Raw genomic sequence first — 15,536 nt, 5'->3', positions numbered from 1 at the left:
CGATAATAGTCAGTCATTATTGCAGACAGAAGAGCGTTCTCTGCTTCTCTTCCCAGGTAATGTGGTTTTATTGTGGTAGACAGTCGAGGTGTGGAGGAGGGGTCCTGAAACCTGAGACCATGGAAGGACCACACACAGGTGTGTAACTTTACATGCAACGAGCTCATGTACAATAGTAGGTTTTCCATGTTTACTCGGAGTTTCATTTTATTACCTTATTATTTTGATATAGCCCAATTTAAGGTAAAAAAGAAAAACTTGGCCTAGAGTGCAACGCAGTTTCAATTTAGACAGATGCAAATTGTTCTACCACAAGTAAAAAGCCAAAATTAAAAATAATTTTAGAAAGAAGACTAGAACTAGAACAACCAATGTGTAAAGCAACAAACACAAAGCAGTTATTTTGATTCCATTAAATAGGCTACAACATTTTATATCCACAAATAATTCAAAATGTTTTTCAAACTAAAAAAATGTATATTTACATCCCATGTCAGTTAGCAGCAGACTCTCCATGGCAATGATACTTTCAATGGTCATAGACTTCCAAAAGCAGCTTCAAAGGGTGATATAATGATGACTTATTGAATATTATTTTGATTTTATGTTTCCTTCAGAATAGTTCCGACGTAGCCTCAGGATTGGACTTTCATGGCCTCAATGTTCCAAACAAGTGTTCCACCTAATAATGCAACACACTGTCGTAGATCCACATTGCACACGTTCTGTAACAACATCCTTCACGCTCTCGACTCATTTGACGTCGCCTGCAGCTTATTTAATGCAGTCTGGTTAAAGTATGGAGTGTGCTCTGTCATTATGTTTTTCCACTTTCCGTTTCGTGCTGCCATGGGGGCTCAGTGTCCTGCTCCAACACGTCGCTGCACTGATGCTCTTCTGATTGGCTGGGCCCAGCTCCCTGTCATGCTTTTTACACCAGCTCCAGGTAAAAGCAGGCGCTTCCAGTCACCACTGTGGTATTTACATTGGGCAAGGGCCAAGTGCGCCACATATCTGTCTTTCGCACCAACTTTCAATCTGCACTTTTTTGGGGTGAAATTCTGCTTTTGCCTCCACTGGTGGTCTATGATCGATTAGTTCCACTCTGGTCTCATGTAGTTGGGGATGCACTGGCACACATGGTGACTGTAGTAAAATCCTGCCTGGCACACGCGCCTGGGCTTTCTGCAGGGCAGTCTGTAGCAACTGCAAGACACACAGTACACTGAGTTAATGTCATGCTATTCAAGATGTTACGTTGTACATTAAAGAACTATGGGCCAGTTTAGTCTGATCTTAATGATCTTTCCCACATCTTAAATCAGTTAGCTGACTTTTCATATCTGTGTCTATAGTGCTTTCACTCCATCAATCTCTTATATGGCTGCTCTGTGCACTGTCACCAAGTTCACTTTGTCTGCAGGCCTCTGGGGTCTGGGGAGGAGCCAGCCACTGCACACTGCCTGTGGGAACCGCAACACGCATGAAATGTGCTCAGAACATGGGTATACATTAGGAAGCCCAAATCTCCATAAAAGGCCGTGAAGACCAAAGCAAATGGAAAAAGTAAGCAGTTATTTTCTGACTGGAATGTATGACTTGTCCATTGAGAGTTTTTGATCTGACGACTTCTCATTTTAACTTATGTTTATTGCATAGCGCCCAGCTAAGTGGCTGTTGTGGCAATGGCAATGATTTCTGAAATTGTTCGGTCAGACTGTAATTTTCGAAATGTAGAAGTGGCTTTGAACTCTGCACCCCCCGAATTCTGGAGTTCACTTAAGGTTCACACTGCCCACCCGTGTCATGTGGCTGGAACAGAAAAGACATTTTCTGATCAAACTGCAGAGTGCACCTTGACCTCGGCCTCACCTGCACGTGTTGGGATTGAACCTCTTGCCCTGCCGGAGACAGGACTGGGGGCTCTCTCTGCACTGACACAGACACGTGTCAGGGTTGAGGGGCTGGTTCCCGGGACAGGCTGCATCACACACACAGCCGCACAGTTCCTCGTCCCACCTTTGACCAGCGGGGCACCACTTCCCGTCTCCGGGACCTTCACACTGGCATTCACCTGTTGAAAGTATTATTTTCTTAAATTGAAATAGCCTGAAGTGACAACATGCCAGTCTTGTTAATGCCTTACAAGTGTCGTGGTCCAGTTTCCAGCCGAGGTCGCAGCTGTTTTCTGTGAGGCCGTTTCGACACACACACTCACAGGTCGAATCCTCCAGAACTCTGTTAGGCCCACACAGAGCCAGCAAACTAGAGTCCAGAGCCTCTGAGACGTATTCAGAGATAAGCAGTTGTTAGTTGTTAGATTTTATATACAGATATTACAAGGAGAGAGCGTGCCATTTGTTACCTGCTTCTCTTTGGGAGTAGTTAATGGTATCCATAGAAACACACATGCAGCTTACTGGGTCCCATAATGAGCCTGCAGCACAGGGAATGTCAGGCGGGGAACACCTAAATAATGCAGAATCATATGTAGCAAGTGAACGATGCAAAACCACCAAATATGTCCAAATACGTCTAACTAGATCACCCTGCTACTCACAGGTGATCTGTGGCTCTTCTTATGATGCTGTGCAGTGGCCTCTTGGATAAGCACTCACATGAAGTGTGATTTACAAAAGGCACCATGACAACTGCCCTTTCCATGCGGGGTGGGGTTAGCTCCATCAGCTGGCGAGAAGAATTATCGAGTCAGTAAATTATATTGCTGAGTACACACTGTGAAGTTGTATTCTAATAGACATGTGCTATTGTGCTTAAAAATTAAAAATTAAAAAATCTCATTCATATTTACATAGAGATGTGAAAATCTTATAACTTACTGTTTTATTTACAAGTGTGTGACTTGTATTTGTGCAGTAAAATGCTTCTGTGTTGCAGCATCCCCCACAGCGATGCAGAGCCACACATCGAGGGAGATAGAGCTGGTTTGTGGAGTCTGGGTACTCTTTGGAAACCTCAACACACACTTCTCTGGGCTGGCAAGAGGTCCTCTGGATTTCCTCAAGGATCACTAAAATGTAAACGTGGTAATAATAGGCCTGCTTTGTCTTGCATGTAATCGATCTGAACAGAATGTTTTTACCTCCCAGAGTTCCATCAAATTTATAAACGGGTTCTTGACGCCACTGATCATCTTTATCCGACTGGACTGGAGGAACAGCTGAGGACATGGAAAAGGAGGAAGACCATGACTTCTTCTTCAGACAGTGCTGAAGCAAACTGTATTCAGGAAACAGGAGCTGGAGCAGCTCATCCACACTGGTCACTGTGTTGAAATCAGGCTCATCTTGGGCGAAAGGAGGAGTCTGCAAGGAGTGGACAAATGTCGGGTATGGATTTACACATACATTTACATTTCCTCTCTAACTTAGTTTTCTAATTTACTTGCTTCAAGCCCTGTAATGCCTCTGAGGGCCCCCAGGAGGCCCCGGACCCCACTTTAGGAACCACTGGCCTACCTGATATCCATGACAGCTGGAAATTTGCTATATTAGCATTTCAGACTGGTTAGAGTAGACCTATTAAGTGAAATTAACTGGACTGGTATTAGTATTTTTTAGTACACTTTGTGCACTTTTTCACCAAGCGTTTGCACATGTACAAAATAGTTGTTTCGTGCTGAAGTGATGCAATGACCAGGTGCAGATAAGATTTGCGCCTCTCTTGGGCCAAAACGATACAAGGCCACAGCGTCAAGTCATTTAGATCTTAGATTAGATTTGCGCCACTCGTAAAATGCACAGTTTTTATTTTTGTTTTGGTGCGTTTTTGATCGGTTTATTTCAAGGAATGACCATTTCCGAGATTCACCATCAGTGTCCTGAATACATGATCTTTGCTTTCAGGGTGTAAGCATCATCTTCCATGAGGTCATTGTGGGCGGATGAGGTCATGACGGACAGAGCAGCGGGTGTGTCTGTTAGATTTTACTGGTATATACTCACTACACACGCTCATCCACACACCCCACTGTCCTCCTATCAGCTGTCTGCCCTCCATAGACATGCTGATAACCATTGGCACAACACAGAGTGACTATCAACATTCAGGAGCTGTCATTATCATTCATCTGTGAGGATATCATCATCTGTTGATAAAACTATCCATAGCCATGAATATTTTATTTTATGCAGTTGGTGTCCTGTTTCCTGAGAACTCATTATGTTTCTTGAATCTATTATTATGCTTATGACATTAGAGAGTAGCTTTTTCTTACAATTTACACAGGATTCTGCTGTTTAGGGCGTAGTGTGTAGTGTGTGTGATTTCACCAATAGGCTATTAAATGACCTTTGTGATTTACAGCCTTGCACCAATTTCAGGGAATCATGAGGCATTAAATGAACCTATGCAGATTACATTTGCCTAATTGATTGGAAAATCAATATTAAGCCATTATTATATAATAATTATGGAATTAATAAATGCACAGTAAACAGTTGATGTGAGGTTTGTTTCACACAAATTTTGATTGGAGAAGAGATTTAATTGAAGATAATTACGTTGTAAAGTTGAAACGGGGGTAGAAGCCTCTGGCTTCCCGACCTTTAAGAGGTTTTTCAGTAGAAAAGCTTCCAAAACAATTCCCATCAGCAACTGGTATGAGTCATGTTGATGTGAAGTAATAGTTACAGTGAAGCTGAATGTGATCATACACCGGCGCTTTGTAGTTCATCCTGTGAAAACTAATCCATTCTTTCATCATTCTAAAGCCTGACATAATACACTTGTTTTGTAAACACATATAGACAAATATCAGGATGGTAGAGCTTCTGCTTAATGTATTGTAGGTGGGGATTAAAACACCATATAAACAGCAATAGTAGGTTTTACTTTAACTTTCAGCAAAACAGCACAATGACAACTGAAGATAAGACCGGATGCAGTGATGCCTCACCTCGGTGCCCATGTTTCCAGCTTGGAAATAGTCTGTGTAGTCTTGTCCTAAGCACAAGCTGCTGCTCTTAAGAATCCATAGGAACAAGGCTGGTATCCACATAGTGAGGTAATGGATGTGAATGGCTTTCGGAACTGGAGCAGCGGTGTGAGGTGAAAGGGAGGAGCAGTGGGGTATCTCAGACGGGGCAGATATCCGTTTTGCTCCTCACGTCATTCTATCCCGGGACGAAGTGGCTCTTCCGCCGCGGGTCGTCTGAATGTGGGAATACGGCTGAATAAAACATGATGAGAAAACGGCCTCTGGTATTGAACACAGATGCTTTTGTGTTGGGAGCTGCTACTTCCTCCGCTTTTGCTGTGTGTGCATCCTTCCAGTGATTTTGTAGGTCAGGTGTCTGGCTTCAAAGAGGAGCAGCTCGTAACAGGCTGTATAGATGAATCTTGGCTTTATCCTTGAGCTGAAATTCTATTTTCTCCAACCTCACTTATCCTTGTCCTTCATAAACGTGAATGTCCTTGCCTTCCTTATCTATCTGGCTTCTTCTCATGCAATGGCTGTTCGACTCTGCTCTCCAGGGTAAAGCCTAATGCGTCTCCCTGTGAAGGAACTTCTTTTTGCTGGCTCTTAAATCACCCCAAACTTCCCTGTCAGACTCACAAAGGCTCCGTAGAGAAAAGGAAAAGGCTTATCCCAAATCCGGATTCCCGGAGGAGTTACAAAACACTGTCTGATTATATTCCAGAGCAAACACATGTGGTGGTAGGATTGCGTCCTGTCTGACTCCTGTCTGGTGAATGAGAAAGAATGACACCAATAGATGGGTTGTACCTTGTGGGCGGGGTTACAGATCTCAGGCACACGTTTAGCTTTTTTAGCACATGAGATTGGCCTCTTAAAATAATATCATTATGCATCATTTTGTGCAGTGGTTCTGATTTATGTGAATGTATGCTAAGCTGTTTTGGCGTATATTCCCTTTTTTTATCTTATTGGCTCAAAGTTAGATCACACCTCACAAAGTTACAAATGTGTTCATATATTTTTATTGAAACACATTTAAATTCCAGTCTTTTTCTCTTTTACAGCACAAGCCCACCTAGGAAGTCTGAAGTCTTTACTTGACATACCTCTGTTACCCCCTGCCCTGAGGCTGCCTGTCTTGGTGTCCCACAGGAAAAGGGTAAAAAGAGGTGAGTAGCTCATATTGGGTCCTAATTCTGATTTTATTTGATCCTGGGCCCAGGGATCCCCTAAGACAACAAAAACATAATGATAGGGAAAGGGACAGGCATAGGCTGCTTTGTTGGTGGCGAGAGAGGTGTGTCTGGGAAACGCTCGAATGAGAAAACATCCGATCTCTGAGCCAGTCACTGCCAGCCTCGTCAGGGATTAAAGCCGCGCGGCCCGCACTCACATGGTGGCAAGTGCCTGCATGCACTATGCTTTAAGTGAAATCCATCCAACCAAAGCCACATTCCAGTCATTGCTTTCTCCATTTCATCATGTGAACCGAATGACCAAAGTTTAGATGGAGTGGAGTTTCGGTGACGTAGTCTGTCGTATTCGAAGATAAATTAAAAGATGCTTGATTCTCCAAGGTCTCTTTAGTGTGACTGATAAGTTTGACCAGGACAAAGCCAGGAAAGGCTGTAGAAGCTATTGAAGAACATGTTATAATGATCTGAAATGTCACATCATTCTCCAAATAAACTAACTAATGTTCTATAAGGCAAGGCAAGTTCATTTGTAGAGCACAATTCATACACAAGGCAATTCAAAGTGCTTCAGTTTAGTACAATTACAAGAATGTATTTTATTGTAATCCCTGCCAACAACAGTAGCAGATTTCGGCAGCTGTCCTTGTGCAGCGTTTATCATGAGTCTGCCCCGACAGATAAGAGGCCTTTGGACCAGTGAGATTCAGCAAGTGGAGCACGGTCTCTAGTATTTAAGTGTCTGGGCATTAATGGAGGACACTTCTGAGGCCTGTCTGTGAATAATGATCTTAACAATTTTTTATTGTTTGTCCTCCTTTAGTATATTGTAAACTCAGACAGTGGGAAAAAACACAGTGCATCTACTTATAAAGCATTTTTATAATAAGTTTCAGGCTAGATTTTGAATATGTCTGTGAAAGTGACCCAGAGAAGTGACCCTGCAAGCTGTAAAACGTGCCTTTAAACTGAAGAATTGGGATGCTGAAAATATGTTAGGAATGAGTTTGGACCACAACTTACATAATATAGGCCCTCCCTCTGTGGTTTATTGTAATCAAAAACTGAGGTATAGGGCCTTTAATTTAGTTAAAACCTTCTAACCCTTTATTTTATACCTCTACAAACACAATCTGAAATGCATGTGATTCTTGGATTAGTTTAGCTGTTCCTATGACCAAAATCTGGTTTTCATTACACACGCTTCATATTTAATCACATTGTCAGAAGAAAAAGTCATCCTTTTGACATTATAAACCTTGTGTGATTTGCGTTTTGCAGTAAACTGTGTGAGGAGGGACACATAGACAGTGAACATGTGGCGCAGTGATGGCGAAACAAATGCTTAGAAGTGCGTCTCTCTGGATTGGGGCTGCAGTATTCTGAACGTGATGATGAGTTTAATGGCCTTTCTGAACCAGGGATAAAACATGGCATATATCAAAGGGTTCATGCACGAGTTCAACAGCATGATCCAGGACAGTACAGAGAAGTACGACAACAGGTTTGAGATTTCAACTCCGGCAATAGCGGGATAGTAATACGGACTGAAGCAAATGAGGAACACAAGTATCACGATCCCCAGAGTCCTCGCCGCCTTTTTCTCTGACGGCTTAACTTCAGGGGCTGTGGTGGCAGCGGTGGAAGATATGTTAAAGCGAATAGCACGGGCCTGGGTGACTGCTACTACGAACACTCTAATGTACAACACAATCATCACTGTACAAGGGCCCACACAAGTGACAAACAGGTCCACAGTCCCAGAGATGTGGCTGATGACCACCACACACTCCCCGTGACAGGTGTTGAACCTGTCGGGCTGGCTCAGGTGCCCTATCAGAATACAGCCGTTATAGAGCAGAGAGCAGGCCCAGCACACACAGATGAGCCCTTTGACCCGGCTCAGGCTCACTTTGGACGAGTACAGCAGGGGGTCACAGATGGCCAGGTATCGGTCTATGGAGATGAGCACCATGTTTCCTAACGAGGCTGAGAGCAGACAGTAGGAGACATAAGGCGTCAGAGCACACATGAGGCGGCCCAGCAGCCAGCACATCTCCATGTGCCGCACCCCCTCTATAGGCATCACCAGCAGCCCCACCACCAGGTCGGACACAGCCAGAGACAGAAGCAGAGCGTTGGTGGGCGTGTGCAGCCTCCTGAAGTGGGAGATGGAGACGATGACGAGCAGGTTGAGACAGACAGTGAGCAGAGAGATGAAGGCCAGTAGGGAGTAGAGCAGCACTGTCTCTGTGTGTGGCTGCTGCAGGCGCCTGCATGAGCTGTTCAAGTCAGGGAAGCACCAGGAGGAGCCCACACTGCCCTCCATCAGGGACATGGGACGGAGCCTCATAGTTGACCCTATTTATCATAAGAAACTCCTACTAGCCCTCCCCTTTCTGACAACAGTGATGTAATCTTTTTCATCATCTACCTTTCCCCACTAAATTAAATATTCATCAAAGTTCCACCTGTTGTCTTCCGCTTTATCCGGAAGATGTCGTGTTCATTTATTTATTTATTTTTTTAATGTGCAGAAATAACTTAATATATCAATAAAATGACTATTCAACATTCTTGTTTGCTGTGAAGAAGAAATTTATGAACAATCTCACACTGATCAATGAAAATCTATTTTACCCAAAGAAAAAAATGCTTCTGCTGTGCTAATGTAAAGATAGACAACATTAAACGTTAATTTGATCTAAATCTGGATAACACTTTTGTCTTATGTAGAGTAGCTCATGTTGCAGATGTAATGATGCACATTTCATTTTATTTTTTACCCCTTCACTTCATCATGCTTAAACAACCTTTTGACCTGGCTTTGGCTGCACCCGGCACCCTTGTGAACTCTCCTTTCAGGGTAAGCATGTAGAAACACGACAGATCAATGCTGTCATAAGAAATAGCTTCGGCTGAGGCTCCTTGCCAACTCCGTTTATTTTGAGATAGACGAGGCCGCACTACAACGATTGCAGGGAGTTCAAAATGCTGCTGCTTTGAACATTTAGTATCCGCTTATATAGTTTTTTAGCTTTGGTCCGTTCATGCTCCTGTCAGAACCATGAGGCCTTCCCCCCTGGTCTAATCTGAAGAGCAGAGGGGACTTCTCTGTGGCCAAGGCCCGGCTCTGGAACAGTCAGAGCCGCTAAATCACTTGAGCACTTTAAATCACTCCTTAAGATGCACCTTTTTTTCCACTGTCTTTTTTTTTTAACATGAGTTGAGCTGAATACATTTTAATCTGAGCTTTTTATTATATCTTACTCTTGATTTTATGGTTTATTGTGTTTAATTCGGTTAAGTTGTAAAGCACTTGCGGCTGTTGGATTTGTAAATGTGTCCTAAAGTGACATTGACATTGGCAAAAACAGGGATGAATGAACACGGTGGTTAATGCAGGAGCACATTTATTGCGTTTTATTGCGTCCTATTTGTTCACAGCTGAGGTATAATGTATATTTTCTGGGTACTCATACTCAACACAGTAAGTTGAATTAAAAGCAACAACATGTGGAAATAGCTTAATGTGCGGCCTTCAGTATTGTTAGAGAAATATGCAATTTCTAAAACATGTTTAACAATATATTCTGTATATTATACTTAATGCTAATGATAAACAGATAAAAGCACAACTGTTAACATCGAACCAAGATCAATCGAGCAAATACAGTGTTTTTAGAGTTTGCTAATGACAAATAAAATAAGGGCTTATAGAATACTAACTCTTAATCTAATCTATCTGCCCACTGACCGAGTTTACACAGTTTTATTCTCATTCAGTCTAAAGAAAAAATAAAGCAGTATCTTTTGAAGTACAAGAATAAGCAAGTACTTCATTTACCCCGTACAACTTTTCTATAGCGCAGAAGTCATGCACAATACAACTCCATGCTATTATATTTATTATTAGTTTGAAAAGAGGATGTGTGATACAGTATATGCAGAATTATGTGATTATGACATTACACTCAGTTCTTTTGGCGCCTTCTAGAAGATATTCATCTCTCTGGAGTGGGGCTGCAGTATTCTCAATGTGATGATGAGTTTAATAGCTTTTCTAAACCAGGGATAGAACATGGCATATATCAGAGGGTTCATGCACGAGTTCAGCAGCATGATCCAGGACAAGAGGGCGTAGTAGGACAAACTGGTGGAAGTGTCCTCCCCTGCAATAGCAGGGTAGTAATAAGGGCAAAAACACATAAGAAACACAGCTATTACAATGCCCAGAGTCTTAGCCGCCTTTGTCTCTGCTCGTTTCACAATGGGACCTGTCTCTTGTGCGTTCAGTGTGACTCTTACACGACTGGCTCGCACTTGAGACACAGCAGCTGCAAAAACACGTATGTACAAGACCACCATCACTGTACAAGGCGTCACAAAAGAAATAAGGAGGTCCACAGTCCCGGCGGTGTGGCTGATGACCACCACACACTCCCCGTGACAGGTGTTGAACCTGTCGGGCTGGCTCAGGTGCCCTATCAGAATACACCCGTTATAGAGCAGAGAGCAGGCCCAGCACACACAGATGAGCCCTTTGACCCGGCTCAGGCTCACTTTGGACGAGTACAGCAGGGGGTCACAGATGGCCAGGTATCGGTCTATGGAGATGAGCACCATGTTTCCTAACGAGGCTGAGAGCAGACAGTAGGAGACATAAGGAGTCAGAGCACACATGAGGCGGCCCAGCAGCCAGCACATCTCCATGTGCCGCACCCCCTCTATAGGCATCACCAGCAGCCCCACCACCAGGTCGGACACAGCCAGAGACAGAAGCAGAGCGTTGGTGGGCGTGTGCAGCCTCCTGAAGTGGGAGATGGAGACGATGACGAGCAGGTTGAGACAGACAGTGAGCAGAGAGATGAAGGCCAGCAGGGAGTAGAGCAGCACTGTCTCTGAGTGTGGCTGCTGCAGGCGCCTGCATGAGCTGTTCAAGTCAGGGAAGCACCAGGAGGAGCCCACACTGCCCTCCATCAGACCACCAGAGGGACGGGCAGGGGCACTTCATTTATCTACGGCTGGCAGCCAACTGAAATACCCCAGAGAGCAAGGTCACATGGTCTTCCTCAAGCAAGAAATTATACTGAAACTTTCTTCTCTTCACATACACATTCTCAAACACATAAATAAATAAATGAAATCTGGCTAGTGGACTAACATAGCATTTTTTTTTGTTGATATGTACGGTACCACAAAGGTCGTCAACATTACATCTGTGGTACTGAAAAAAGTAAAGGCACTACTGATACCAATGAAAATGTGTTGCCAAAAAGTTCCTTTTGATACCAATTTTCCATGCTTGTTGGGTTCTGAGACAGTGCTGTGGAAAGTATCCACATTCTCTGCACAATGAAATGATCAAAAACGACTGTTTTTGCTTTCAGGCAGATATGGGCAAACTCAGGCACGTCATCATTTCATTTATTTGTGCAGCAAAGTATTTTTTTCTTCTTTTACAGAAGAAAGAAAACAATCCGGCCCCCATGCAATTTCATCCGGCCCTTAACTCTTAACATAATTTCATACAAAGAATTTGACAATTGCCACGTCAAATTGTGTAGTGGTGTATTAAAGGCACCATGAAATCCACTGGCAGATTATTTACTTTATTCAAAAGTGGCATTGACAACTAAACTGCTAAGTCAATGCAGTTTGAATGAAAAGGAGCAGAGAGAACAGCAATTTTAGCATTGCCTTTGTTAACTGTTATTTTGTCTTTTTTTAAACAATACTTACAATAACCGTAAAGCGTGTTCCAGATAAAAGATATAAAGTGCATTTTGCAAAGGGTGAAAGTTGAGCAAGTTATTGTTGATGTGGCCCTCGAACTCAGTGTTAATTTTGACAACATATTTTAATTTAGTTTTAGTCTTACTCTTTTGACGAAAATGTAATTAAATTTTAATCGAGATTTTTAGGACAAATTTAGTGGACTTTACATTTATAATATTCATTATAATCATATTTAATCTTGTTCCTCTGCTTCATGGAGCTGCTCCACATGAACAAAGCTCAGAGCTGTTCCTTTGGCAGAGAATTCAGACTGTCAATAGAAGTTTAGATGATTTTAGTCTCCTTTTCATTTTTATTTAGTCGACTAAAATATCTGGACATTTTAGTCATAGTTTTAGTCTCATGGAATCACGTTCTCATCACATTCACTTAAATTAAGACTAAAGTCGACGAACTTAACACTGCCCTAACTCAATTCAAGCTTCACATGTGGCCCTTGTAAAACTTAATCACCCACCTGGATGGACTGCAGGTTCCCAAAGTGGGGTCTGGGGCCCCCTGTGGGTCCTCAGAGGCAAGGCAAATGTTGTCCACAAATCTCATACAAATTAAAGGTTTAAATGAATGTGTTAACAGTGACTGTAGTAGTCAATGTAGCAGTAATTGTGAAGAAAACCATTAAATTGTCTTTGAAATATAGAGCTATTATTTGGGGCCCCGTGAAGTCGATGCATGAGGGGGCCGTGACGGGACACTCTCAGGTTTGAGGATGGTTGAAATACTTGTGGAAATCATTTATGCCATTAGAGTTTTCTGCTTTAAATAACGATGAATGCATCACACTGTAGGTACTTTATAATAATGGCTTTAATGTCTGACATGATCTAATCTGACACTGGTTTGGTGAAGCTAAAAAAATAAGTACTGATAACTAAATCCTATAACAATCCCACCCATCCCTAATTATTTCATTGGGACATTATAGATTGATGGTTAATGGAATAGCAGAATATAATTAATTTGTGATGGGTGGTAATACTATGCCTGGATGCACATTACAATTAATTTAATTTAAAGTTATAATAGTTCACTTTTCAGTTGTTTGTGGAGGTGCTGTTTACAGAGCAGTCACTGCCTACACTTGCATCATTGTTTTTTGGCACCTTAGATTGGCCTGTGCCTCAGTGGTTCAGAGGTGTTACTGCCATCTCACTAATGAGACATTCAGTCACCTGCAAACATTAGTTTAGGGGAAACGACCTTGTTCTCAGAGGTATTGCATTTCTACTTACTAAATCATTAAGCGCTGCACTTGGGAAGGATGCGGTTTGCTCTTTATTGTTATTGCTAGTATAATTTTACACAAAAGTCAAAATAATGTTACATTTTAAATCCTTTATTTATTTTACATTGTTTTTTATTCTACATTTAATACAACCGAGCATTACAAAATATCGTATCAAATGAGATTAAAGTACTTAACTACTACTCCCCCCATGTTAGAGAAAAAGCTTTATCGTTTGGCTTTTGGCTGTAGACAAGATGGCAGACATGACAGTAGGCAGCTCCTGACCGACTGCTCTGGTGCCGCCTCTGAATCCGGTCTGATGGGCTCTACTGGACTTCCTCTGCTAAAGAGAGAAACTGGTCTCAGGCCTCGAGCTCTGTTCACTGGAGAAGAGGCGGCCCACGCAGCAACAGCTCTTGTGTTCGAATGTTGACCTGAGTATAGAGTCCAGGGCGGCGGAGTCTGTTCTGTGATGTTCTGAGGAGAGTGGACGTCAGAACCAGAGCTACAGAGACAGAAAGATGATTTTTTAATGTAATGCACTTAAAGAATGACCATATAAACGGGTTTTGAATCACACCTGAATGAAGGCTGTAGAAAAGAGAATGATGCACGTTTAGTTGGGTCATGTTTCTGTGGGCTGGTCATCGCCACATACTCGTCCTGATGCAGACTGTGAGTGGCCCGTGGTGTCATCAACATGTACCCGCGGCCCTCTGCCCTCCACTCTCTGACCGGAGAATGGTCTTTCTTCATCTCCATGTAACCTTCGGCCTCCGGCTCGGCACTCAGAGGGTTCAGGCTCACACGGTCAGGACTTTGCATTTCATCCATATCTTTGGTGGTGTCATTTTGATTCTGACTGCGCAGACTTTCATTTAAGCCCAGAGGAGGAGGAGAACCATCAGCTCTGCACTGCAGTTTCTCTCTCTGTTTTGGTCGACTGCGTTTCAGGGCAAGCAGGCCTTGGGACTGACAGCTACTGCTTTTACTTGGAGAAACTGACCAGTTGAAGTCTGGAATAACTCTCAAAGCTCTCACTACTTCGCGGACAGCCTCGTGAATTTGCTGCGCCACTGCACAATGTCCTGTCGCGTTAGACAAAAGGGGATTGTTTAGGTTGACTGACATTTTCATAAACATTTACACTCACCTTCATCTCTTGGTTCCATCCAGATTTCTCCAGGACCGTGCGGTGCAGACCGGCCCAGCTCCAGGAAGAAGGAGCCATCCAAATGTCCGAAGCGGCGTACGGTCAGCAGAGGCAGCGTCACCGAGGGCAGGTCAAGGTCATGGCCCACTCGGATCAGCACCAGAGCAGATGCTGTGAGACATAAGAACACCTCACCTGCGAGAGCTTTGGAGCGACCGAGACCTCTGGGCTTCACAGTGACCGGCCACACCTGAAATAACACGACGGAACTAAGGTATGTCAAAAGTAAAGCACAATCACATGCTAAACAACTTAGAGGTGACCTGTTTGTAGAAAGAGGCAGGGGGTAAGGTGCAGTAACCAGCATCTTCTTCATCAAACCCCTCTCTATTCCCATCCATCAGCTCTTCCTCCATCAGTTCCTTAATCGCGGTATACCACTCATTTTGCTCTTGTTGGTCCTTACCCACAAAGACTAGAGTTTGGTCTTTAGCATACAGGGCAACTTTGTAGTCTTTTCTGTGGCTGCTTATCAGACTCACACCGAGACAGCACCTCAGGAAAATCACCCTGTTACAGTGAAGTTTATATCATCACATACGGGTCTGCGTGGGTCGTAGGAAAACACAGAAACTTACCCTTGCTTGCGCTTGCCAAAAAGTCCAGTTTCACCCGCAGACTTTTCCACCGCCGTGAAGCTCTCCTCAGTTTTATACCACTCGAGTCGACTCGGCCCAGAGTGACTCCCGGCTCTGAGGGCAAAATACTTCCTGTGCTTGTGCTCCTGCTTTCCCAGATACCCCCGTTTGAGGATGTCACTGTGGGGGCCGGGGTGCGTCCTGAGGGCCAGAGGGGCCAGGCCAGCAGAGGGCAGGCTGGGACAGAACAGCTCCTCAAAGTGATCAGATGGTGGGCGATCATTTGGTTGCTCCTCAAAGCTGCACCCTCCTATGGGTTTGTCTGCGCGTTCGAGTGGCTCTCCAGAAACAATGTGGTGGATGGGGGGATGTAGCGCTGAGGCCTCCCCAGTTCTGGTCACACGCTGCTTCATGCGAGTTTGTTTTTTCACTCATATCAGGATGGAGACCTGGAGTAAAAGGAACAGGCATTTTGCATAAACATGAAGATACAAGTAGACACTATATGTTTGAGCCGGGCTTCAAACTGCTTCTCATGTCCAATTTAAAATCTTACCTGAATAAGAAAACCAATCCAAAATGG

General features: G+C 43.5%; 3 protein-coding genes and 1 long non-coding RNA gene across 4 annotated transcripts; 1 reads left to right on the top strand and 3 right to left on the bottom strand.

The window, feature by feature from the left end:
* The first annotated feature begins 98 nt into the window (after window positions 1-98).
* On the top strand, window positions 99-15,435 carry LOC306981780. The gene is made up of 8 exons (XR_013794146.1): window positions 99-138; window positions 1,424-1,566; window positions 2,899-3,038; window positions 3,111-3,350; window positions 3,867-3,931; window positions 6,007-6,101; window positions 14,339-14,589; window positions 15,112-15,435. It is a non-coding gene; the product is annotated as an uncharacterized lncRNA (long non-coding RNA).
* Window positions 381-5,701, bottom strand: LOC306981779 (vascular endothelial growth factor C-like). Its single transcript, XM_079581437.1, has 8 exons — window positions 4,919-5,701; window positions 3,104-3,326; window positions 2,841-3,031; window positions 2,561-2,688; window positions 2,366-2,469; window positions 2,147-2,281; window positions 1,873-2,074; window positions 381-1,206 (listed from the first exon to the last, which is right to left on the bottom strand). The coding sequence occupies exons 1-8, from the start codon at window positions 5,018-5,020 to the stop codon at window positions 1,095-1,097; spliced, it is 1,197 nt and encodes a 398-aa protein (XP_079437563.1). The 5' UTR covers window positions 5,021-5,701; the 3' UTR covers window positions 381-1,094.
* LOC306981925 (trace amine-associated receptor 13c-like) lies at window positions 7,481-8,464 on the bottom strand (the record flags this gene model as incomplete). The annotated part of the gene is made up of 1 exon (XM_079581664.1): window positions 7,481-8,464. The coding sequence occupies one exon, from the start codon at window positions 8,462-8,464 to the stop codon at window positions 7,481-7,483; it is 984 nt and encodes a 327-aa protein (XP_079437790.1).
* On the bottom strand, window positions 10,129-11,115 carry LOC306981924 (trace amine-associated receptor 13c-like; the record flags this gene model as incomplete). Its single annotated transcript, XM_079581663.1, has 1 exon — window positions 10,129-11,115. The coding sequence occupies one exon, from the start codon at window positions 11,113-11,115 to the stop codon at window positions 10,129-10,131; it is 987 nt and encodes a 328-aa protein (XP_079437789.1).
* Window positions 15,436-15,536: the final 101 nt, after the last annotated feature.

This window comes from Gobius niger (assembly GCF_951799975.1).
Source record: "Gobius niger genome assembly, chromosome: 23".
Taxonomy (NCBI): domain Eukaryota; kingdom Metazoa; phylum Chordata; class Actinopteri; order Gobiiformes; family Gobiidae; genus Gobius; species Gobius niger.
The sequence above is the reverse complement of the archived record's forward strand: the minus strand, read 5'-3'. Positions and strand labels throughout refer to the sequence as shown.

Excerpts from the sequence above, each read along its gene's own strand:
- LOC306981779 (XM_079581437.1), bottom strand. The coding sequence starts at position 5,020 with ATGTGGATACCAGCCTTGTTCCTATGGATTCTTAAGAGCAGCAGCTTG. Across the intron at positions 3,032-3,103 it reads ATTTGATGGAACTCTGGGAG|TGATCCTTGAGGAAATCCAG; the intron begins GTAAAAACATTC and ends TTTACATTTTAG. Across the intron at positions 1,207-1,872 it reads TTCAATCCCAACACGTGCAG|TTGCTACAGACTGCCCTGCA; the intron begins GTGAGGCCGAGG and ends TGTGTCTTGCAG.